General features: G+C 46.8%; 1 protein-coding gene across 4 annotated transcripts in view; it reads right to left on the reverse strand.

Moving 5' to 3' along the window:
• PITX2 (paired like homeodomain 2) overlaps positions 1-24,559 on the reverse strand; it is a 42,335-nt gene that overhangs the window by 12,332 nt on the left and 5,444 nt on the right. The window contains exons 2-5 of one of the 4 annotated variants that reach the window (XM_081925851.1): positions 24,096-24,151; positions 23,075-23,212; positions 3,890-4,174; positions 1,254-1,459 (exon numbers count right to left, since the gene is read on the reverse strand). In XM_081925851.1, the coding sequence (XP_081781977.1) occupies positions 1,254-1,459; positions 3,890-4,174; positions 23,075-23,212; positions 24,096-24,141 (675 nt within the window). In that variant the 5' untranslated portion in view covers positions 24,142-24,151. The remainder of the gene's footprint in view (positions 1-1,253; positions 1,460-3,889; positions 4,175-23,074; positions 23,213-24,095; positions 24,152-24,559) is intronic. The other 3 variants (XM_081925849.1, XM_081925848.1, XM_081925850.1) reach the window with 3 other exon arrangements.

A 24,559-nucleotide genomic window follows, 5' to 3' on the forward strand; every position in this document is an offset into this window, starting at 1 on the left:
ACGCATTTCGTATTGGTCTAATCCAAGACCCCAATTTAAATTGCAGTTTAAATATATATATATTAAAGCATTATTATTATTTTTGCGCTGTTTACACCCAAGTCCTAATCGCATTTACTTGGGAATAAGAAACAGAGATATGAACGGGATCTACACTAACTTAGGTACCAGGCGTTTTTTATTTTTTTAAAAAAGCTCTGATTCCCTACACACTTTCTTGGGAGTAAGTCTTGTTGACTACAAATGTCGTTATTCCAGGTAACATTTGTTTGGGAAGACTTCCACACTTCTAACCAAAACAAACATGGTTTACATTTGAGGAGGAGGAGGCCTTATTTTCTGTTTTATGTATTTATTTGTTGTGGTTTTTAAAGAGAGTAAGCGACAAGCTGAACATCATCGATTGCGCTGGGACTTTCTTTAATCCTCAAATCTCCTGACTTCATAGCAATCCTAATGGGATTACTCTAAAGTAATTTAGCCACGAATTGCAACAGCCCAGTTCTAAAGCTCTTTGCAAGCCGGCTAGGAGGGGAATAGGCCAAACTCGAAAGGTTTTAAAGGCTCACCGCCTTGCAACTTACTATCCCTACAGAGCCAAGCTTGTATGAGGACACCAGCACTGCCTCCCTTTTCATGGGACTTTCTTCCATATATACAGACTTGGGGCTGTGATCTGGGTTTTCCCCCACTTTGATTTCCCGGAGACGGGACTGCACGATTCCTATGCGTTTTAGCACTCTGATCGATCCATCAATCGTGGCAAGAAAGGGGTGGCGTGGGTGGGGAGAAAGCCACCGTTGTTGTGAAACCTGAGGGTGCTTGGGGCGAGCGAGGGGTGGGGAGAAAGATGGAAGAATGCAAGGAAGGGCAAGTTTTGGGTGCCTTCGATGGAGTCAGAGGCCTCGTGTGTTGCGCATCTCGGGCTGCTGCGCACACGTCGGAGCCTGCCCCGGGAAGCTTTCTTGGCGACGCTTCCCATAAAGTACACATCCAGTTCAGAACACGCCGCGCAGCCATCCATCATATTCGGGGAAGATGGCAGCCTGCCTCGGCCTGAGAGGGAAGCAGAGAGGCGCTACGCCGGGGCCAAAGCCCGCCTCGAAAAGGAGGCCAAATCGAAAGCGGCGCCTTCCCTGCGCCAGCCAAGCTACTCAGGTTCGTTCGCCTCGGCTGCTGCCTCTTCCAAAGGGCCCCAACACACCCATATTCACACACACAGAACAAAGCAGATCTCTCGGGGCTCCCCTTACCCTGACTCTGGCCTCGGTGAGGTTGGTCCAGACGGCGATCTCCTCCCGAGTCGACATGTCCGGGTAGCGGTTCCTTTGGAAAGTGGCCTCTAACTCCTGGAGCTGCTGGCTGGTGAAGTGCGTCCGCTGCCGCCGCTGCCGCTTCTTCTTGGACGGATCCTCGGCGCCCGCGTCCTCATTCTTGCTGGGCTGGCTTTTGTCTTTTTCTGCAAAGGAAAAGGCAGTCGCGGGTCAACAGGCTGGCGCGGATTGGGATTCGGGGGGCGGGGAGAAAAAGGGCGGGCGGAGGGAGAAGGGGATCAGCCCAAGCGCTCCGCGGCCCCGCTGAACCGGTCCGCGGCCCGCAGTCGGCGCTCTTCCCAAGGCGGTTGAGCCGTAGTAGCCATGGGAGGGGGGGTCGTTGCGAACCGGCGGAGAAACACGCGGTTCTAAGCGCACTTGTTTTGAAGCCAGTCGGCCTAATCGGAACGCAGGGTATTTACTTCCATAGATTTTATTTTATTTAAAGATCTAGGGGTGAACAAGCCCAATCCAAAAGCTGCTCTCCTAAAACTGTAATACAAATAAAGGCTACGGAAGTAGTTTCTTTGGAAGCAATGAGGTTTGCGCTGAAATAAGCGCTCTTAGGATCCGAATGAAACACACACACACACCAGATAAATAGGAAAACCCAAGGCCGTAAATTGAAAAGTAACTGTGCTTCGGACTGAAAAGTCAGGCTGTGTCCTTCAGCGCTATTAAAAACGTTGCCACTTATATCCCAGGAGTTAAGTTTTAGAATGTAGATCAACTTCAATCCAAGTGCTTCCTTTGAAAAGTGTGCACCAATACGAGATTAATACAGCAAATCTGAAGGCCACCTTCTTATGCACACGGAAGTCCTTCCCTGATGTCACGGAAAGCTTTCCCCCCTCACACCAAGTATGGGACTGTGATTCAGGATTGCCCAAAATTAATTCCAATTGAGCGTTACACCTAGATGCATTCGTTATATGTAACAGGTATAAATACCTCTTGCACTGACAGTACACGCTGTGCAGCTGCAGACTTCGTGTATATTGCATCTGTATCAATACAGCTGTCTGCACATGCACATCTTTAAAATCGAACACGGCTCTGCATTTACCGAGGCTCTCCTCCGAAATACCTACGAAGATTGCAGCAATACTGGTGTCCTATGCTACATCGTTCTCCTGTATCTAGACAAGGCCACTCTGGTGCTGATTCACGGATCAAGCATCCAGAAATTATGCTACAATAATGTGTCCTAAATCGGTGAGTCGGTCTAACTTCCACTTACATTGCATGGTATTCGACCAAGTTTTACTCTGAGTAGATCTATTGAAATCCATGGCCCAAACAAAGGCATGTTCATTCATTAAAGTGGGTCTGCTCGCAGTAAAACTTAGTTTAATGCCACCCATTGCAGTTAATGAGAGTGTGAAGTGTCTTTAAAGATGGAACATATTTTCAGAAGTAAAGGTGTTTATCTCAAAGTTGTTGGGATGGCCCCCATTAAGTCCAGTGAAGACCCCTACATTCTCGCTCATGGTGATAGTTGCAGTCTCTGTAGCTCTGCAATTCCTGGGCATGTTTTCATTAAGGCAAATATCATTTATTTTAATCGGACATGTTTACTTCCGAGTAACCATGAGTAGGATCGGGTTGGATGAAGATATATGTCATTGCATCCTCGGTTAACACTTAAATTGAAGTAGCCGATCCTCCAGGCTCCACTCAGTTTAACAGAACAGTCCACAACAGGTAAGTGTACTTCGGATTGCAATCAAACAGCCCAATCCTAAACACGCTTACTCAGAAGCAAGTCCCAGTGTATTCAGCTAGGACTGGCTGGTTGAAGTGCGCCCCTAAAGAAGCAGTTTAACAGCCCATGCACGTTTACTCAGAAGTAACTCCCATTGATTCGAGTCGAACTTACTCCCAAGCAAGCGTGCAAAGGATTCTTTGACACCACGATCCTATGCATATTTCATCGGAATCCAATCCTACTACATTAAATTAGACTCACTGGAAGGAAACCACCAGGGATAGATGGAAATCCATGGGCAAATCTGAGCTCTCTTTCCCCCCAGGATCCTCCGGGTTCCTATACAGTACCTTTATTGGAATTAAATTTCACCTAGAGCTTCGACTACATTTGTATTAGATGCAGTAAATGCTGTTTTATAGAGAGCCCGCTTGTCTGTTTTTAAATACATGTCAGAGTGACAGGGTCAATCACCGTTCTTTTACTGAGATGGTCTGGCTAAATCACGACGAAGACTTCATTCCAGTTACAAGCCCGGGTCCTGCTGCCTTTCCTGCTAGGTTTCTATCTCTCAGTGACAAATGCCTGGATTTGCCGGGCGTGTGTGCAACTCTTCTACCTCCCCGCGCACCCGCTGTTTCCCGACAGAAAACGAGAAACCCAATGTCTCCCAGAATCTAGCTACAAAGGCAGTGCCATCCGCAATTATATTTCCATTCCCTTCTCCTTCTAATCCCTCACTATGCGTCCCCAGCACAGGACTGGGACACCGGTTTAATCCCCCAAGACTTCTGACTCAAGAATCAGAATAACGAGATGGTGTGGCGAGGGAAAGCGAAGCAGCGTGGAGCCGGCGGAGAACCCTTACCTGCGGCCTCGGGGCTAGAGGTGTCGGAGATGGTGTGCACCTCCAGCCGGTGCTTGGCAGAATCCAAGGCCGAGCGCGGCTGGCCGGGGGTCAGGGCTGAAGCCATGACCAGGGCCGGCTGGTGGTGGTGGTGGTGGTGGCAGGAGGAGGAGGAAGAGGCGGAGGAGGAGGTGGAGGAAGCGGAGGAAGGGGAGGTGGAGCAGCACAGTTTATTCCCGGCTACCAGCCGCTCCAGTCTCAGCGGCTCTTTCAAGCAGTTCATCGGGCTGCGGGAGCCAGCCCGAGCTGCCGGGGGCTGCACACTGGGTGTGGATGTGCGCGCTACGTGTGTGGACAGAGGCGCAGCCCTCGGCGCGGGAGACGCGGCCGGAGAAGCTCCTCCGCCGCCTCCTTGTCAGTTTCACTGTGTCAGTTTCACTTCTCCCGCAGCAGGCAGCCCTGCTCGGCTCTCAAGGCGACGCTGCTGCCCCCCGCCGTCGCTGCCCTCCTCCTCCACCTCCTCCCGACGGGCGGCCGCCCCGTCGCATGAGCCTCTGCGGGCGAAAGCAGGAGAAACCCCGAAGAAGAGCGAAGGCACCCTCCGCCGTAGACTCCCGCGGCGGACTGCGCCGACCATGAATAAATCACCAGGCTGCCGACGGACTCGCGGGCCGGGCCAGAGTGACAGGCGCGGGTCGACTGTATTAGATCCAAGGCGTGGGCGGCTGCTGCAAGAGCAGGAGCCTCGACGGTCAGCGCTGCGTAGCTGCGCAAGCCCCTCTCGGTCGCTGCACGTCTCCCCTAGCTCCGGTCTACCCAGCCCAGGCGAGCGACGGACCCCGAGCAGCTCAGCAGCTTCCCTGTTTGCCTAACAACTTAAACCCAGAGGCGGCCTTCCCGGGGCGATGATATCACCCGGCCCCCTTCTCTGCCCTCCCTCCTGCCTCCCCCGCGTCCTAGACTCGCCGCTGAGACTCGGAGTGACGCGCGCCGCAGCCAATCAGGAGGCGCTACGCCCCGGCGAAGGCTATAATAAGACCACCCTATCAGAAACTTAGGGCAGGGCTACATTAAAAGTCTTGCTCTCTTGTCTCTCCCCCCCCCTCCCCTACCGCTCTTCCAGTCAGGTCTTCTCTCAAAGGCTTGCATTGCAAGGGAGCAAAGTGGGGAGTTAGAAAATAAGAACGGGGAAAGTCATCTCCGATGGAAGCAATATTATTATGATTATTCACAAACACAATTTTATTCTGATGGCGTTTGCAATTTGCAGAACGCTTTCCAACTCTTACTTTTTTAAAACATCAGGAGACAGCTAGATGTGCCCCGAAAATAACTTTGATAAAATGGCTAGGAAACCGACACCTAACTCTCCGGGAGAGACAGTTTTTACTGCATTGAGAAGACTCTTTCTCCAACCTCGGAAGCTTCGTTTCAACGACTCAGAAAATAAATCGCACTTTAAGGAGAAAATCTTAAAAAATAAATGCGCCACCAAGCCAATGGCAAGCCTTAAAAGCAGACTCTCCGGCTGGAAGCGTGAGGAAAGCACATCTCTTAAGACGGCAAGCGTCTGAACGGCTCGCAGTCACGAATGAAAAAGTACTCGGGAAATATGCCCTGTTCACTGACACAAAACACGATCGTTTAAAATTGCCATTTTGGAAAACGTGAATTACTACTAGTCCAAAGTAAGATATATATCGAGAGACGGCCAGTTTTTCAATTGTCTATACATACCACCCACAGAATTTGAAAGGGCGATATACAAACGTAATAAAAATATATGCATGAATGCAAATTTTCATTCAAATTCAATACTTTTTATTTTTTTTAAAAAATCAAAGAACCCATTAAACCATATTTCTATTTCATATTTTGTAACTCAGTCCTAAACATATTAATTTGCAAACCAATTATTGGGGAAAAGTTGGGAGAAAGTCCCGTGAGAAGTCCAACGTGCAATAACATCGCGCGGTCGGTCCCATCATTTTCTTTATTTTCAGTTAAAATAACCCCCCAAATTAATTTATCATCCGGTTATTTTAATATGCCAATATAATGTCATCCATACATTTCTTCAAACGCTATTGGGGACGCACGGACTGGAGAAGACGACCCTATATATATATAATTTAAACAATGTAAATTATGTTAAGTGAAAACCATATAAATAGACTATACGATCGATATGCTAGGTTAAATTTGATCCTTGTTTAAACTCTGATTTCAGCCACTAACAGAACCCCACCACAAGTCTCACGGTGGATTCCTTTGGAACGTAATCCCAGTTAAACGCTATTTAAAACCGTGGGAGCCCCTTCCCAATAAATGTCTTCAGAATTCATTCTTAACTATCGCATCCCCAATAAGGAAAACTTCCGTTCCTTCTCTCTCCCGGAATTATTTTTCCCACACGCACAATGTCACATTTTTGCCATGACGATAAAATGACTTTGATATATTCTTACGCACAAGAATATATGTCTATCCATCTATCTGTATTAGAGTGAGAGAGAAAGTTAGGTTAATTAAGACAATTCAGTTCAAAAAAATGCCCTTATATGAGCTTCCTATCGCGCTCTGCATGCGGGATTTGCTAATATTCTTCGGGTTTGGTTTTTTTAAAGTGTGGCAATATAGTACAATCTTTGCTGGATCGAAAACAGAATCGTTGGAAACAGAATTTTTCTTAACCAAGCTGGGGGGAGATCCTTTGCTTGCCCAGAATGCCCATTTAGATCAGAGATTCCCGAGAGAGGACGGAGGCTGTTATACCGACACAGGAAGAGAGAATTAACTCCAATAGTTAGAAGATGATAGAAAACACAGCCGATCTAGTGGATCCCTCAGTGTTACGCACTTTGCCAAATTTCTCCCTAGCCCCAAGAATCATCTAAGCACTGCATACATACAACAGATCACAATCCTGCGCTCCCACATTCGTTAATACGAAATAACTACCTCTCTTGACTCCATATTCGCAGTTATCAACTCTGATTACTCCCGAGTAGAAGTACTCCTTTGCCATGGTTTAATTTTCCTGAGGGCCACGGCGAGGTTGAAGCTTCCATATGGTATCGCTAAAACCCGCCTTAGCTCATCTCAGAAGGCTTTTGGACAAGCTAAGGCGCAGTTGGTCCAAATGCCTCCATTCTCCAAGTTGTGGAGATAAAAAGCACCCAGCTTGGCTGAGAGGGGGACTCTGCAAACCATCCCCAATATCACCACCACCCTCCTCCACACTAATGGTGGTCCTCTGGGTTCTCTGCCTCCATCTCATCCCTCCTCATTTCGCTTCGAGACCGCTAAACTACTCTGCGTATTGTTTTAGCAGTCTGTTGGTAAAGAAGGTCAAATTAATTTACATTCTGCTCATTATCCCGGTGTTTAAATGACGTGGTTTATCCCTGCGATTTGACAAAGGCGCTCCCTCTCTGTCTCTCCCCTCCACCGCTTTCCTTAGACCCCACTGCGTTTCGATGGAGACAATATTCTTACATTTGTAGTGGATTTTAATCTGATAAGACTCTAATTTCCTTAAGTCTTCTAAATAGGGGTTTTTAAACGATTCTAGCCGTTTTCTTATTGAATTTCCTCTAATTCCCCCAAGATCATAAAGTATATGTGTAAAGTAAATAGTTTTTCCCACAGCACCGGCAGCAGATGACCTATAAGTAAGTCAATAAGAATCCAGTGCCTTTCTGCACAATTTGTTTACTAATCATATCCCGGTTTCTGCTTAACCTCCCGGGGGCGACTGGGGGGTTCACACTCCACGCAAATCCCCTGAGGCCCTTCTGAATCAATGGAAGCCGTTGCAGGAGGCAACCCGCCACTCCAGGCGCGGCGAGCGAGGATGGGAACGCGAGACCCACCCTGGGAGACTGGGCGGAAGCTTCCTCCACCTTCGCTGCAAAGCAAGCTGGACGGGATTGGGGAGAGAGAGGAAGGAAATGGACGGTGGCCTGGAATGTCTGTTCCCATATAGACAAGATCAGCACTTTGATCCCGTTTCAAGAAATTCGAAATGCTACCCCCCTAATGCGGATTACAGCCCCTCTTTCCCCTCTCGACAAGATCCATTTCAAGTGCAGTATTCTATCCATGTCTACCTGTCAGTAAGTGGGGCTTACTCTCAGGAAAAGTTGCTATAGGACTGCAGCCTCTTAACCCAAAAATATCTTCCGTGTGTGGATGCGCAGTTAAAAAATGCGTTAAGGAATCATTCACCCGCGTTTTAAACAAGCAAAAAATATGCACCTTGCTCCTGGAGTCCAGAAATCATAAAGATATAAAAACACAAGCGAAGAGTTTGGCTAATGGACCTTATATGTCCAAAAGATGGCGATTAGGATATGCTCAGGTGTTTGGGGTATCTTTTCTATCCGTTGCAATTTCGTATACCACCCTGAACACCTTTGCTTGGCATGGGAGGTCAGAGGAGAATTTGTGTGCTTTGAGCTAAAGCAAAGAGAAGTGCGTGTATTTTGGTGTAATGTAGAAGAAAATGATTAGCCGCATAAAAACAACAACCCAACCCTAAACAGAATTGTTAGGAAGCAAATCCCATTGATTTCGATGGAACTGCCTTCCAAGAACCTTCAAGTGCAATCAATGGGAACTTCCAAGTCAATATGTTTAAAATGGGTCAAAGCGGGATTAACTGTTCTGATAAGTAAACTACCGAATGAGACCTAGGCAGATTGCAAGGAACATGTGGGCTGTTGTGTGACTATCTGGGCGTTTCCCTAAATGAAAACTGCCCAGGTTTCGTCTTGCTGGGATAGTTAGGGATGCACCTTCTCCGGGACTTATCTGGCGATTCTTCCATGCTAGGCCTTAGATGCTAGCTCTACTCAAAAGCCTGGGGGGGGGGGGAGAAGGTGTGTTCTGGAAAAGACCGAGAAAACAAATGGGGTGTGTGAATCGATAGGGAATTCATAAGTAAACAATATTAAAGAGAAACAAAATTAAACATAAAGACTGTAAAAAAAAAATGTGTCATAGCGTTTGCATGACTCACAAACCACCCACCGACCAAGGTGAATTACCCTCTCCGAGAATGTACCTGTCATAGCCGCAAACAAAGATGTCTTATGCTGAGTCAGATCATTGCTCCATACAGACCAAGACTGTTTACTTTCTAGGGTTTCAGGCTTTCACACCACATGCTACCTGAAACCTGGGACTTTCTTCAAGTAAGCAGTGCTCTGCCACTGAGGCACGGTCCATCCCCAGCTGTGGGCAAGATCTAAAGTGGTACCTCCAAAAGGAACATGAGAAAATCCCTGGTGGATCAGACCACTGGCCTATCTAGTAGGGTAGCTCGTTCAGGCTAACCAGATGCCTGCTGGAAGTCTGCAAGCAGCACCTGAGCGCAACAGGACGTTCCCAGCAGCTGGTATTCACAACCATCCTGCCTCCGAAAGAGGAGGCAGAAGATGACCATTGTGGCTTACTGGCAACTTTATCCTCAGTGAATTAATAGCCGTTTAAAGCCATCCAAGCTGGTGGCCATCACTACAACTTGTGGGCCGCTCTCTCTAGATAAGGAATCAGGACAAAATCTGCAGGTGCTCGTAGGGGACATCGTGCTTCCGCAGGGGAAGCTTCTGGGACAGAAAAGTGTGTTTTTCGCGAGAGGTGTGTGGCGCCACTTTCCTTTTATCCATTGCTAGCTCAGGGCCTGTCGGTCGGCAGAATTTTGTTTTGCAGTTCAGACTGGCCAAAGCCAACCTTTGGTTTTGGAAAGAGAAAGGAGACCAGTCTTACGCTAGAAACAGCGAAACTGTTCTCATTTCTTAAACTGCTTTGTTCATCCGACCAACCCAACAAAATCTGCCCTCGAGTCCCACACCATTCCTTGCACTCTGAGTTGTTTATCGCTCTATTCCTGAGCAGGACGTGAAGGCGGGGGCGGGGGAGGCAGTCCAATATTCGCTAGAACGTATTTCCTGGTGAATGTGCGTAAGATTGCAACCTAAGGCAGGAACAAGGCGGCGTTTTCTTGTGTTACCACCAGCCCCCTCCATAAACTAGGACTTTCTTGCACAAGACCCACCAGACATTGCTCAAGTCCCATTCCTGGCAATGAGCAGAGTTCAGGATAATTTCCCGATGGCCGTTGCGTCGGCTGCAATCCTATACATTCTTACCCTTTTGAGTCAACAAATATAGGGTGAGTTTCTTTAAAGTAGGAACATCTTGTGGCCTTGGATGCAACAATGTCCAGCAGTTGCACGTTGCGCTTAGCAAATGATCCATCCAGTTCTATAAGTTTACCCTCGTTTCTACTGTTCCAACCCGCCTTCATCATTGACTGCCATCCCGGACTGAATCCTTGACTCTTTAACAGCAAGAAGGAAATGACTGACTACTTCTTGCCAAGTACAACGCTGACAGTTTTAAATAAATTTGGGGAAACCAGGGTGCGTTCCTTGCTTTGTGGCCAGCGAAGACTCACATCCATCCATCCATCCAAATGACCAATCAAACGCTGAACTCGAAACGCGAGTCTGTTTAGATCTCACCTCTTCGTCTGGTGACAATCTTTGCCTTATTATATTAAATATTCCCTAACCACCGGTTGATAATCAAGGGGTCTGTCTCGCACCCTCTGCCAAGCGCTACATTTTGGGAACCGCGTTGTGTCTTGGAAACAAATCTCATACTTTCAGTGATATTTCAATGACACTTCGATTTTCTAGGATACTTATAACCATAGCTAAGTGATAACCAATGATATCCTTAAGCGACTGTGGTTAATAAACCGCACAAGAGACAACGTCCCCTATGTTTTAAAGAAGCAAAAAGCCAATTTAAAAATCCAGAGTTAATTCAGGTATACGAGAGACTTAGCCCCCCAGAATCAGCCGATCATTTGAAGCAGAAGCTACGCTCCAGTAAGGCAAGCATTTGGCCATAAAGGGATGCATAGCTAAACTGAAGTGTTAGGATTTAAACCGGATTAGTTCCATTGATTCGGCTTAAAGTCTAATACTACGTCTTAACCGGTTTGTGGATTGAGTTCTCTAATAGACAATAAAATTGTCCTGAAATAATTCCTATGGGTTTCCCTATACTTTACGAACGAAGATCGCCAGAAATCAGTAAGCAAACGTCCCAGCATCAGGATTCTGAGTTGTTGTAGTGCTTAATTGATTACCAGTTAGGAATAGAGTTATGGAATCAAGGTATAAGAAGATACAAGAGGAGCCCCGTTGGATCAGAACAAAGGCTTGCTCAGACCACCATTCTCTATCCCTCAGCGGCCAGCTGGGTGTTTATAGAGAGCGCCTAAGCAGGACCTGAGCGCCAGAGCCCTCCATTAACCGCTGTTCTTCCCAGCCGTCTTTTCCTGGAGGTGAGCTATCATTTAGCCATCGCGACTAGCAGCAGGCATCACTTCAACAGGTTGGAGACGAACACAACGTTTGCACGCGCCTTTGAAGAAACAAGAGTGAAGAGAATACCAGAATACCAGGAAGGATCTGCCAGAATCTTTGACGCCACGGGGCCTAAACGCTTCCAGAGCGATTCAAAATTGTCTACAATTGCCCCACCCACCCACCCCGCTCTGAGTCGGTAAAGCCCACTTGAAATCTGAAAAGACTGTAGCGAAGGAAGCGCAAGACTGTACTCCGTTCTCCTTTCTTTCTCTCACCCCTCGTTTCCTTGGTCCATTCATACTATCACTGCTACTGGAACTGCTGCTGCTACTACTAGAACAACATCATAAACAAACAAATGGAAGAAATATTCTTAAGGATAAAACTGAAATGGAATGCGATTTGTTTGTTTGTTACATTTATATCTCGCCCTTCTGACCAAGGGAGGCCACTGCCACCAATGAGAAGAATTATTAAATAGAATAAATGCCGCTACTACCGTTGCTACTGTTACGACGACGACAACCACTTGGTGTTAGTTTATTATTATTATTATTATTATTATTATTATTATTATTAAGTTGAAATATCTTGGATCAATAAAAGGTTATCATTACCTTGATATTTAGTGGTCACCCCACCCACGCGTTTCCAAACGGCCTTTTTATCTCACAACAGCCTTGTGAGGTAGATCGGACCGATTGGCTCAGAGGTGCCCGATAACCTGCATCTCCACTGTCTGGCTGCAACCTTAGCCACACACAGTGGGTCTCGGAGGCATTGGTTACTGGAGTTCCTCCCCGCCTGGTTTCCTGCTTATCTCGCTCCACAGTCTGTTTAAGAAGAAGCCTTACGTGTCCGCAGGCATGTTCCCCTCTGCCACTCTCAGGATGCCAATATCCCGCTCTTTGCGCTCAGAAAAGTTATCCACAGATTGGTGGATCTAGCCCTGAGCATCTGAACCCTAAACGGAGTCCATTGACTTCCCTCTGGAACGTGTGTGCACCAACCTGGTGGGACTTGCGGACTTCCTCTTCAGTCTGCCAGAGATGGCTCACATCTACTGTCCAGCATAGTGTCCAACCTTAACACACGGAGGGCGCTGTCGGTATTTTCGAATGGAGTTCAATCACATACCGGCAAAATCTGGTTGCGCAATTAGAGTTGGACCCAAACTCCCCACCCCCCAAAAAGACGGGACTTCCAAAGGAAGCGACGGAGAAATGCACTGGAGAGTGTGGGACAGGCAGCGTGATGTAGTGGTTAGAGTCTCGAACTAGCAGCTGGGAGGCCAGTGTTCAAACCCCCAACTAGCCATGAAACTCACTAGGGTGACCTTGGCTCAGGCACTGCCTCTCAGTCTGACCCACTTCACAGGGTTCTTGTGAGGGTCGTATAGGGAAAGGGAAGCCACCTCGAACCCCTTGCAGGAAAGGGGGACTATAAATGCAAGAAATAAATAATAATAGTAAATTGATGCAAGCAACGTTGTCTAATCTTCTCTCCTACAAATCACTGTGGATGCTCGCTAAATAGGCAACGTCGTCTAACCTTCCCGCAAACAAATCAAGATGAATCTTCGGTAAGCAAGTCGTGGGGAACCCCGCCCCAACAATTGAGTTCATCTCAGATGTTTTGAAATGGAGATGTAGAAATCAGGAGCACACCTGCTCACTCATCCTCAGGCCATTGCATCCAAAATATGTAATAGCATTCAGGTTTCTTACAACTTGAACGAGGTCCCCCACTTACTTTCTCTTTTAATCTCACCTTGGTTAAAATCTGGTAGCGTCTGCTCTGGCCGGACACATTTTCTATGGTCCCAGGTCAAAGTTGTCCATGCTTGTTCCGGCAACGGACCCAAGGGAGTACTTAGATTTAGCCAGGCAAATTTTAATTTGTCAAGATCTGGAATTTTGCAATAACAAAATCTGCACCTTCTAGATCAACAGGCTTTTCAGCATCCCATAGTGGATGTTCCTTAAATTCCCTCCTGAGGCCACTAATCAATCTGGAATAAATAGGAACTCCCTTTCTCTGTGTTTACAGCCCTCTCCCCCCCCCCAATTCTACACCCGGGAAAAACTAGTTTCTCTTGAAACCGCTGTAGGGAGAAAATAAAATTTAAAAAACAAATTCCAGCCATTTTATCCTGAGGTAACTGGTTGGGAGAAATAAAAAAATATATATCTTTTTTGCTGGAGCAGGTGAGTTTCCCACCAATTTCCATCTCACTAAAGCGCCCGGATCTGCACTTCTGCAAAATGACTCGGTTGGCGCTCGGGCAGAGCCTCTGGATAGACCTGTTGTCGTTGTCTTTCTTTCTCTTTTTAAAACCCATTGGCTTGTTGTCTTTCGCCTGCCTCGGATTACCGACTATTCGCCTAGATGAAGAGCCATTAATTACCCATTCAGTCAATATTGGGAAGGCGACAAAGCTTTTTACATAGGATTAACGAGGCATCAGATTGTGCCATTAGTATATTCCTGCGCACGGCTAAAGCTTTCGTTATACATTGCTCCTTCCCTCCACCCGCAGTCGATCTGGCAACTGCTGCATATATTAGGGTCCGGTGACGGCGACGTGTGTGTGTGTGTGTGTGTGTGTGTGTGTGTGTGTGTGAGAGAGAGAGAGAGAGAGAGAGAGAGAGAGAGAGAGAGAGAGAGAGAAAGCAAAGGTAACTTGTTATCTCCATTTGGAGTAGTATTGGAAGGCGACATTGGACTCGATTTCGGAACAGCTGGCCTGGGGAGATGGGATCAGGCTCTCCCGGCTGGGGACGGATATGTGGGCAAGTCTGCGTGTTATTTAGCACAGCGGACAGGTTTGGAGTTAGAAATAGGAGCACCCGCCCCTCTCTTTCCCCCATTCTCTTCCTGACTTCCCCTCCCTGCCTCGTCTGCAAATCCACCAGGAGCTTTCCTCTCGGAAGATCCCTCTCAAGCCGAAAATAAAGTAAAATAAATCTAGTCTCTTACGCTCCACTCTTCTTAGCGTCAGGTGTACGGCTTTTCCTCCCTGCACAACGCTTCCTTAAATAAATTCCAAAGAAAGAAGATGAAATTGGGCTTTTTCATCACCATCGTCATCTTATCAGCAGTATTATCCGAGGCACTTTTCATGCGTACAAAAATGCTTCGTTCTGTCAACTGATTTCCCCGCCCCCTCACAACAGCCTTGTAAGTCGGTGTGAGGTGGAAACTCCATGGTCAGGTGCAGTATATCACTGATTAACAGGTGTGTTGGAGAAAACCCAACAAGAGATGGCTTCTCAACTTTATTTTGAGCTTTTGAGAGGCATCAGATTGGCTACTGCCAATCACGGGAACATGTGAACCTCAAGATATTAGACTCCAATTCCCATCAGCTTCACCCAGGTTGGCCAATAATCAGGGATGCTGGGAGATGTAATTTGGATAGGCATCGCTTCCCTATTTACCTAATATGCCAAAGCGTGCCATAGCTAGGGAAGCATTAACGTAGCAGATAATTAAACTCGGATCCCCGGTTCAGACTCAGCAGTTCGCCCGCTATTCAGGCTTAAAATTCCAGTTTTATGAATCTCATTAATTTTGTGGAGTCAGCCCAATACATTTTGCTCCTCTCCCATTCCTTGTGAAGAAGCCAGTAGGTCTGGCCTACCTCACAGGGTTGTTGTGAGGATAAAACGGGCAAGGGAAGTATCATGTCGGCCACCTAGAGAGCTTGCTGGAGGAAAGACGTAACATTGAAATGAATAAACAAAAAAAATTCCTTCCAGTAACACCTTAAAGTCCAACTAAGTTAGTTCTTGGTATGAGCTTTCGTGTGCATGCACACTTCTTCAGATTGAAATGAATGAGAGAGCATCTTCTAGCAAACCATGGCTAACTTCTTAGAGGTCTTTTATTCGAGTAAACAGTGTATACAGTACAGAGCAACCTGAAGACGCTCGTATCTGAAACAACCTAGTTATGCTATGGTTGCCTGTACCTCCCCAGTCCTTTTGACACTGCACTACTAGATACATAGCCTCATCCGCCGCCTTGGAAGCGAGTCCCCCTGAGTTCAGTGGGATGGGTGTCCAAGCGAGGGGGTTCAGAAGTGCAGCCAGAGCATCCCGGTATACAAACAACAAAACAGAGCTAGGACAAGGAGCTGCAAGGATTCCCTCCCCCACTCCTCCTCTCCCAGGAACGCACGCACAGAGAGAAGCCGCAATCCTGTATACACTTACCTGGAATCAAGTCCCACTGGACTCAACACACACACTCACTCTCACACACGCTCACACACTTATACTATCACTTTGGATTTTTAATTGGAAGCCGCTTTGTAAACCAACTTTGCGTGGGAAGCAGGGTTCGCATATAACGAGGACGCTTTTGTTGCGTTGTGGAATGTAAACCACTTTGAAACTTCCGGGAATGAATAGCGACTTCGAACTTATTTTAAGAAATAAACGAAATGTTGACTCGATGGTTCCGAGTCCTCAAGAAAACGATTTGGCTGACAGAGCAATCCTCAACAAGCTTTTTTTTTTTCAGGAGTAGGTCCCACTGAGTTGAATGGAACTTGTTCCCTGGAAAAGGGCTCGACACGCGACTCCAGTTCTTTCCTGTTCACTAGATCCGAAAAAGGTTCCACAGGTCAGGCGTGCATTGGATTGTAAACCTGCCCCGAGCTTCACAGCAATATTGATTTGATGGTATTCTTGATCTAAGTCCCCCCCCCCCCTTGAATGGGTACCCTTGAGACAGAATTTAGCCCTTCTAAGTCCTCGTTAGAAGAACTGGAACCAGCGCCATTGATCTCAATGGGACTAACTTCCGAGTAGGCATGGATATGGTCAGGTGGCAGACCCCACACAGATTTCAGTGGAAGAAATATTCAGCATATGCCAGCAGAATGTGGAAGAGCCTTCAGCCTTGCAGAAGGTCCCAAATATAATGCCCGACATCTCCAGGTAGGACTGGCGATGTCCCCTGTCTGAAGCCCTGGAGACTAATAGAACCATAAAACTGTAGAATTGGAAGGGGGGGTCATCGAGTCCAAGCCTCTGCAACACAGGAATCCTGCCCACAGCCGTCCCTGGGTGGGCTCGAACCACCAACCTTCTGGTTGCAAGTCAGACCCACACTGACCCATTGCGCCACAGGCTCCCTTCAGTGTAGACAGCACTGAGCTGAATGAACACAGAATAAGTTTTTCCCACTGAAATCAATAGAACATGCAGGACACTGACTCCGAGGTATTTGTGCATTAGGACTACAGCCTTGGAAAGGGGTGCAACGTTGGCTGTGCTTGGCTTTAAAAATTAGTGAACAACAGGTAGCACTTATCAAGCAAATCCTAATCGATTGATCGCATGTTTTCAGTCAACTAATCGACTAATGCAACCATTGAATCTTCATACGGAAAAAAGCAATGGCTTTACATTAAAAAAGCAATGATTTGGGCTTGTTTAAATGATGGACCCATGTGAAGAATTCCTCTCACAAGGAACACAATGCCTCCCTTAAGACGGTGCTGATACTTGTATTTAAAATAATGATAAAGTTTTAAAAAGGAGGTCTATTAATTAAGAAGGGCATATTTTTACTGGATCACTGTGTCTAAAAGTCGATTAATCTGTCAGATCCTTGCCTAAATAATAACACTGCGGCCCCATTTAATGTTGTTGTTGCTGTTAACTAAGTATTTGGCCTTAGCTAAACTTTGAAGGTATGCATTTGTTTTTTCCTGAGACTTATATGCCGCTTTTCAGGGATCAGCCCTGCTATACTCCCTCCTCGAGCTGATCTGTCTAGCCCTAGGGATAGAGCTACCTTAGACCACCGGTCTGTTTAGCTCGGCATTGTCTACATTCACTCACAGGGAGCCTCCAAACTTTCAGACAAGGGTCATCCCCAGCCCTAACCTGGAGGTGCCGGGGACTGAACCTGGGACCTTCTGCATGCAAGGCAAAAGTATTACGACTGAACTACGGCCCTTCCTCGACTTGGCTCTGAAAGGTTTGGTGAAGCTTCTGCCGGGCTCCTATTTAAGCAAAGTGCTGCTTGCTTCCTAGGAAGCGGGTGACGGAAATGCCATATAGTCTTCCTGTAGCGAGATGTGGACAGACAGGGCTGTTCCTGTGGGATCGAAAAACTACGCAGGGGCCCCAGATCCTCTACACCTTTAATTGGAAAATAGGCCCACTGTAGCCAGTTGAACTTGCTTTCCCCTATCACGAATGTTCACACAGAAGTGCATCTTACACGCCTGAGAGAGGCTATTATTTATCTGAAATACTGATTTATTATTATGCAAGAACCGACTTTCAGGATCGCAGCCGAGGTGTTGGGGTTAAACTAAATGAAACCCGGATCTACTTCAGTTTAATTGGATTTCGCATATGTATCTAATTGAACACCCCCACTTCAATAAACAAATAATTGAATTAAATTAGCCTATCACGCATGAATTAACCAGGAACAGGCTGGCATACTGTACCTACTTACCTGGAAGTAAATCTTATTGAACTCAGGGGAACTTACTTCTGAGTAGATATGTATAGGATTTAACCAATGACCACATCCTTTTTAAAACAAAACAAAACAAAACAAAACAACCCTACAACGTTGCCCTCATTTCGGAAAGTCAGTATATGAACTTGATATGTTACTGTTACCTGGGAAATGCTACAAACTTTTAACGGGAAGTTTATGCAGGTATTTTCGTTGTTTTTTAAAGCACCTACCCCCCAAATACTTCTTGCTTTTCATCAACCATCGAGGACTTGTGGGTTAAAATATAAAGAAATACTCGCATTTTCTACGCCCTAATCTGCAGTGCCTAGGGTTGTGTTGGCTTTAACAAAACTACCTTGCAGAGGAAGTTTCAAGAAGCGAACTGAAAAGAGACATCCAGGCGACTGACAATTCACTCCTCTTTACTGAGGGACTCAAAACCCGATCCAGATAATCTCCACTCATTCCTTCTTTCCAAAATCAGGCGGGAAGCAAGGTTGAAATGAACGGAGACTACCCCACCTGGCTAGAAGACCAGTCACTTCCAAGTCCCATTGCACTAGACAACGTGGCAACTAGGCAACTTGGGAAGACAGGCGAACTAATGCCAGTGTACTGGAAGAAGCAAAGATCACTAGTGTCGAAGCAGTGATTCTTCAACATCAACTTCGTTGGACTGGTCATGTTGTTCGGATGCCTGATTATCGTCTGCCAAAGCAACTACTCTATTCCGAACCTAAAAATGGAAAGCATAATGCTGGCGGCCAACAAAAGAGGTTTAAAGACTCTCTCAAGGCAAACCTAAAAAAATGTAGCATAAATACAGACAACTGGGAAACGCTGGCCTTGTGAGCGCTCCGATTGGAGAACAGTCTTTTTACCAAAGGTGTCATGGACATTGAAGATGCTGGAACTCAGAACGAAAGTGAGAAACGTGCCAAGAGAAAGGCACGTTTGGTAAACCCTCACCGTTATCAACTCCCCCCTCCCCAAAAAACAAACCCCTATTTCCCGACTGTAGAAGGACGTGTGGATCCAGAATTGGCTTCCACAGTCACTTACGGACTCACTCCCATGTTCACTCGGCCATGAGTGATGCCAAAGAAGAAAAAGAAATTGTTAAGCCAGGCCATCCTGAACTGGTGGAGCCCCCGTTCATTTCAATGGGGCTTGCGCAGGAGACCTTCCTGGCAGATCCCGCGCTTTTGTAGTTGAAGCCCAACGCGTCTAGAGTTAGAAAATCTATGAATACATTTGAGGACATCCTCGAAGTGCCACAAGACTACGCTAGTTTTCCCTTTAACAGAGTGACACAGCTACCTTTCTGAAAATCGTTTACTTTGGAGTAAGGATTTAATACGCTGGCCAAGCCTCTCCAATCCTCAATCAGTGGGACTTTTCTCTGGGAAAGAGCGTTTGGGGATCGTGTCTGCTCTTAAGCATGGCTGGTGTGGCAGGTGAAAAGGAAACACTTAAATCTCACTTATTTAAAAAGGCAATCAAAGCTAAACATTTGCGTCAAACTTTCTCACTTCAGTCAAAACAAAAAAAAAATCCTTCCAGTAGCACCTTAAAGACCAACTAAGTTAGTTCTTGGTATGAGCTTTCGTGTGCATGCACACTTCTTCAGATACTTCAGAGATCTACCAGTTGAGCCTGATCTACCCTTTGCCTAGCCATGTCTGGCTGCTCAGTTTAGTTCTGTCATCTCCACACATTGGCCAGTCCCTTCCGCTATGAAGGCGGTCACCTTGTACCAAAGGCTAATAGATAGCATTACTATTATACCGTGAAGGCCAATGGATTCCTTAGGTAGGACAGAACAGCCCGAAACTTACTTCAGCCGAAATATCTTGCCTGAAGCCGGTTTCGTGCCACTCTTTCCACTGCAACTAATCAACCTACAGTGCAATTCTGTGGATGTCTACTCGGAAGTGCCATTGAGTTGGGACTTATTTCCAGGTAAGCGTGTATCCGATGGCAGCCGTTGAATCGAATACGTAGGCTAAACTTGCTTGTCGGTGTGTTTTAACAACACCCCCCCACCAATGGTCTTTATATGTTTACATAGCAATTTCCCTTCTGATTGCAGAGGGTGAAAAACAGACTCACGGATCATTATGCAGGGCAGGAAATGTAACATGTAGATACAAAACCCCAGGCTCTTAATGAACGGTTAGAAAAATAGCCACTTGTTTCTCAGCGAGAAGAGTGAAAAGGTCACCAAGCATTTGGAAATGGTTCCAAATCTAAGCTCTCGCTCAGAAGTCGGATTGCTTGATGTCAGTGCAACTGGCGTTTGATGGAGCATCCCGGAATTACTTAAGGCGGACTACATGCTCCTCCTTCAGATTGGCTGAATAGCGCAGGAAGATCTCTTTCAGCGGGTGTTTCCACGTGGAACTAAGGTCCTCATCTCAGTTCGTAAATGCGGCCAATTAGCAGAGTCTATATTAATTAGTCAGCAATCAAAGATTCTGTTCTGAAGGTGGCACGAATACAGGCGCTGAGGAGCACATCTGGGCATCTGAATATATTAAACAGAACAGAGTCCTCCTTTTCAGTGGGGCTCCGATCGATCTACGACACCATATATGACACAACCCTCCAAGTCTGATGTCTCAGAAGAATGTCTCAGAAGAACGTCCCACAGAATTCAATAGGGTTCTCTCCCAAGCAAGTGTGTAGCTCAAATCACATCACACTCAACACCACGATCCTACGCATGTCTCCTCATAAGTAAGCCAAATTGGGCTCAATGGGGGTTACTCTCAGGTAAGTGCAAGTGCACTGGAAAAGACCCTGATGTTGGGAAACTGGAGGGCACAAGGAGAAGGGGACGACAGAGGACGAGATGGTTGGATAGTGTTCTCGAGGCTACCAGCATGAGTTTGAGCAGACTGCGGGAGGCAGTGGAAGACAGAAGTGCCTGGCGTGCTCTGGTCCATGGGGTCACGAAGAGTCGGACACGACTAAACGACTAAGCAACAACAAAGTGCAAGTGCAGCCTAAAAAGTGACCTCCAACGTTAAGACTCTCATTTCCCTTGATAGACGGACGCTATAATACAGTGGTACCTCGGGTTACATACGCTTCAGGTTGCAGACTCCGCTAACCCAGAAATAGTGCTTCAGGTTAGGAACTTTGCTTCAGGATGAGAACAGAAATCTTGTTCCCGCGGCGCGGCAGCAACAGGAGGCCCCATTAGCTAAAGTGGTGCTTCAGGTTAAGAACAGTTTCAGGTTAAGAACGGACCTCCGGAACGAATTAAGTACTTAACCTGAGGTACCACTGTAATCACCTGTTACTTGAATTGAAGAAATGACTTTTCACTCATTGATGGGTCTTTCACCACCAGATAAAACCGACCTGCTTCCAAGTAAAAGTGCACTAGGAAGGCCTTTGTCTTATCTTTCAATCACGATCAAAACCGGGATTTTAACACCTTGATTTCAATAGTAGGATGTAAAGCATCGAATCCTTACTCTCTCCCACCCCGCCCCTCACTGCAGAAAATACGATGCTTTTGTAATGTTGGTATAAGAACTGGGTATGGTATGTATGGTATAGTAAGCGTGGTAGTATCAGCGTATCTTGAACTATTACACAGAGCTTAAATCAATGCGGCCACTCTATGCCACTTACCTCGGAATAAGCCCCAATGAAGTCAATAGGATTTACTTCTGAGTAGACATATAAAGGATTGTGTTTTGTATTTTATTTTAAATTGTGGAAAAATGCGTGTTTCTGACGGGATATACCAGTACCGGTCATCAAGAGGAAAGTTTAAAACTAACCTCCCCCCCCCAGCTTTTAAAATTATACAAGGCTTTCAGTTTTCTATGTAAAAAGAACTGGTATCCAATCGGAGTCTAGGAAATCAGTGGATGTCGACTGAAAACAATTGGCCATTGGGTGGGTGTGCGTTAGAGAGAGAGTCTATGTTACTTCATGCCACTGTTTATCACAGAAATTACATTCTTAACACAGTCTCTTCTCCTTTAATATTAATTTAGATTACTATATCTTATGCCAGCAAAATTAGGTTGGCATCATATAAGGCAGAAATCATGGCACCGCAATGTCTTTGTTTTCTAGCCTGGGAGATACTGTGTAACTCGTTCGCTCTAAGCTGCTCCAAGTAAAATCAAGCAGAGCTCGCTTTGTGTCAGAGAGTTGTGGTGAGCTAAGGTCTATTGTTTTGTAAGCATTTTGTATGGGGCCTCTCCAGTGGTGGCACCTCATTTGTAAGCCTGGAGCCTTTGATGGCTTTTTAAAGATCAAAAACATTTTATTTCACCCATCCACGCCAGGTCTTTGGTTCTTAACTGAGAGGCTACTAAATTATGCTTGTGGTCTTTTTTGGGTGGGTGGGTGCTCATTCTTTTAAGTGGGGTGGGATTTGTTCCATATATATATATATATATATATATATATATATATATATATATATATATATATATATATATATATATATATATATATATTCCAAGTAAACATTCAGAAGGATTGAGCTGCCTCGATTCCTGTTTCGGAAAGGAACATGCCAGCTTTTCTAATGGTGTCAGGCAGCAAGCGAAGGGTACCTGACTGCGCCTTCGCGGATGCCTCCGGCCCTTCCCAGCTCTCTGACGTTGCCATGTTGCTCTTTTGCAAACACCACACGTCTAAGGCGAAGACGCCCCTGCCTTGAATTTACTGAAAGTTTGTATGGGAGTTTGGTTGAGGCGGCTGCTGTTTGGGGTGGGGGGAATCGCCCCCTGCTTCGGGAGAGGATTGCTGCTTACCGAGAAGACCTCGGGACCACAGAGACAAGCTCAGTACAATTGTTACACCCTTCACGCGGAAAACCCCGAACCAAATTAACTTTGGCAAACAAGCCTTTTCGTCCAGAATTTACCCGCTCCCCCCCCCACACCCCGCACTGCCCGCAGTTCCCATGGACCTGAGCAGCAGAGGGCGCTGTTGCACTTCCTTTAGGTCGAGGCGCAGCGCTGGCGATTAAAACAGAAAGAGGGGAGATTGGGCCAGGGAGGCGCACAAACATCACCAGGGCGGCCGCGTAGACTCCAACAGCTGCTAAAGAAAGCTTTAAAAGGCAGAAGCAATAGAAGTGCCCCGCCCCACCCGCGCACCGCTTTCCTGGCCCACACACAATACGCTATACATTGTGGTTGCAACTTGAATCTCGTTCGACTGGGCGCAGTGATACAAGATCGCACCTATCAACCTTTCCTAGGAGACATCGATGGGAATATGGGGGGGGGGGTGTAGGGGAGGCTAGATTCAAGTGCGAGGCTGACCAGAAAGGGGTGGGCAGACTCACCATTGGCGCTGGGGTGTTGCCTTCCGAACAGTTTGCTGCTAGAAGCTTCCTTCCTGCTCTCTGGAGAATCATTGAATTCTCCTTTTTTAATATCAGAGTCTTTGGAGAAAAGACATTCAACAGCAGAAGGTTGTACCCCTGAGAGAGAGGGAGAGGGAGGAAGAGAAAGAGAAAGAGGGTCGTGGATCGGGAGAAGGAAAGGCCAGGCAAGCAGGCAGAGAGAGCGACGGAAGGGGGACAAAGAAAGAGAGACAGCGAGTTAGGGAAAGTGCGTTTGGAAAGCAAGCACGCTTAGGACACATTTGTGGAAAGGGCAGTCCCGTCTCATACCCCCCAACCCAACCCAACCCTGGGACTCCCCGCTCCTCCGCTTTCTCTGCCTTGGACCAGGAGTAGCCACCCCAGCAGCCTGCCTTAGCTAGGCCAATGGGCACCCTGGACTTTACACAGAGCTCTGCGGCAGAGATCAAAACACTGGGTCTAGCAGGACGCCTCGAATCGAGGTGCCAGGATAGGGAACTCAAGGGCGCTGGAACCACAGTCCAGCTAAGCCGGAGTTCGAAGACTGAAAGCCAGGCTAGTCCCGATCCCTTCAGTGAATTTTCACCCCTCGATTCCTACTCTCAACACAGAAGCATTGCAATACTGTGATAAAAAAATAAATAAATTACGCAACCTTTGGCTCTTCGGAAATCGGTTAACTTTTATCTCCCCTGGCCTTTGGCTGATGGGAGCTGGGCTCCAGCAAACAGCCAAAAGGCCACAGGACACCCCCTCAACTGGATTAGGGATCGGGCTGCAAATGGGATGGGGATGGAAGTGGCCACTGGGGGTGGTCCTCTTTGCCAGGACATCCTTCGGTAGATATTATGCATACACCCGCGTGCCCATCACCCAGGTGCTTTAACAGACTTAAAAAAAACACACACACACACAGCCCACCCACAAATCAAAACAAATGCACACCGCACGTCGACATCATTCCTGCAAAGTGTAAATCGATGGGAAATATCTCTCTTACCTAACTGAACGCAAGCCGATACAAGTTTACGACAGTTGGACTCCATAACCCGTTATCTGCAAAACATTAGATGCATATGGGCGTTAAGAAGACACACACAGAATGAAGCCACCGACCTGACAGCTCGGCTGGGCGAACAGAGGACGCCGAGCGCCTCTTAAAAAGAAGTCTTAAGCAAAGGAAAGAAAAACAAAACAAAACACGTAACAGTTGTCTAGTTTACCATCTTTTTTTTCCCCCGGTCTGGAGAAGAAAGGAGGTGAAAAGTGGGGGGCGGCAGATGTTTGGTTGGAGGGAGGTGTCTGCAGTCCTAAACACATTCGGTGGGACTTAACTTCGTGGGCGGAGAGGGGAGTATGCTTAGGCTTGTGTTGCTGGTTTCTTTCCTCTTTGGGCATTTAAAGGCAAGAGGAAGGGGAGGGCGGAGATCCCTACGCGATTTTTTTTTTAGTCCCGACTCCCAG

This window comes from Podarcis melisellensis (genome assembly GCF_964234715.1).
Source record: "Podarcis melisellensis genome assembly, chromosome: 9".
Classification (NCBI taxonomy): Eukaryota; Metazoa; Chordata; class Lepidosauria; order Squamata; family Lacertidae; genus Podarcis; species Podarcis melisellensis.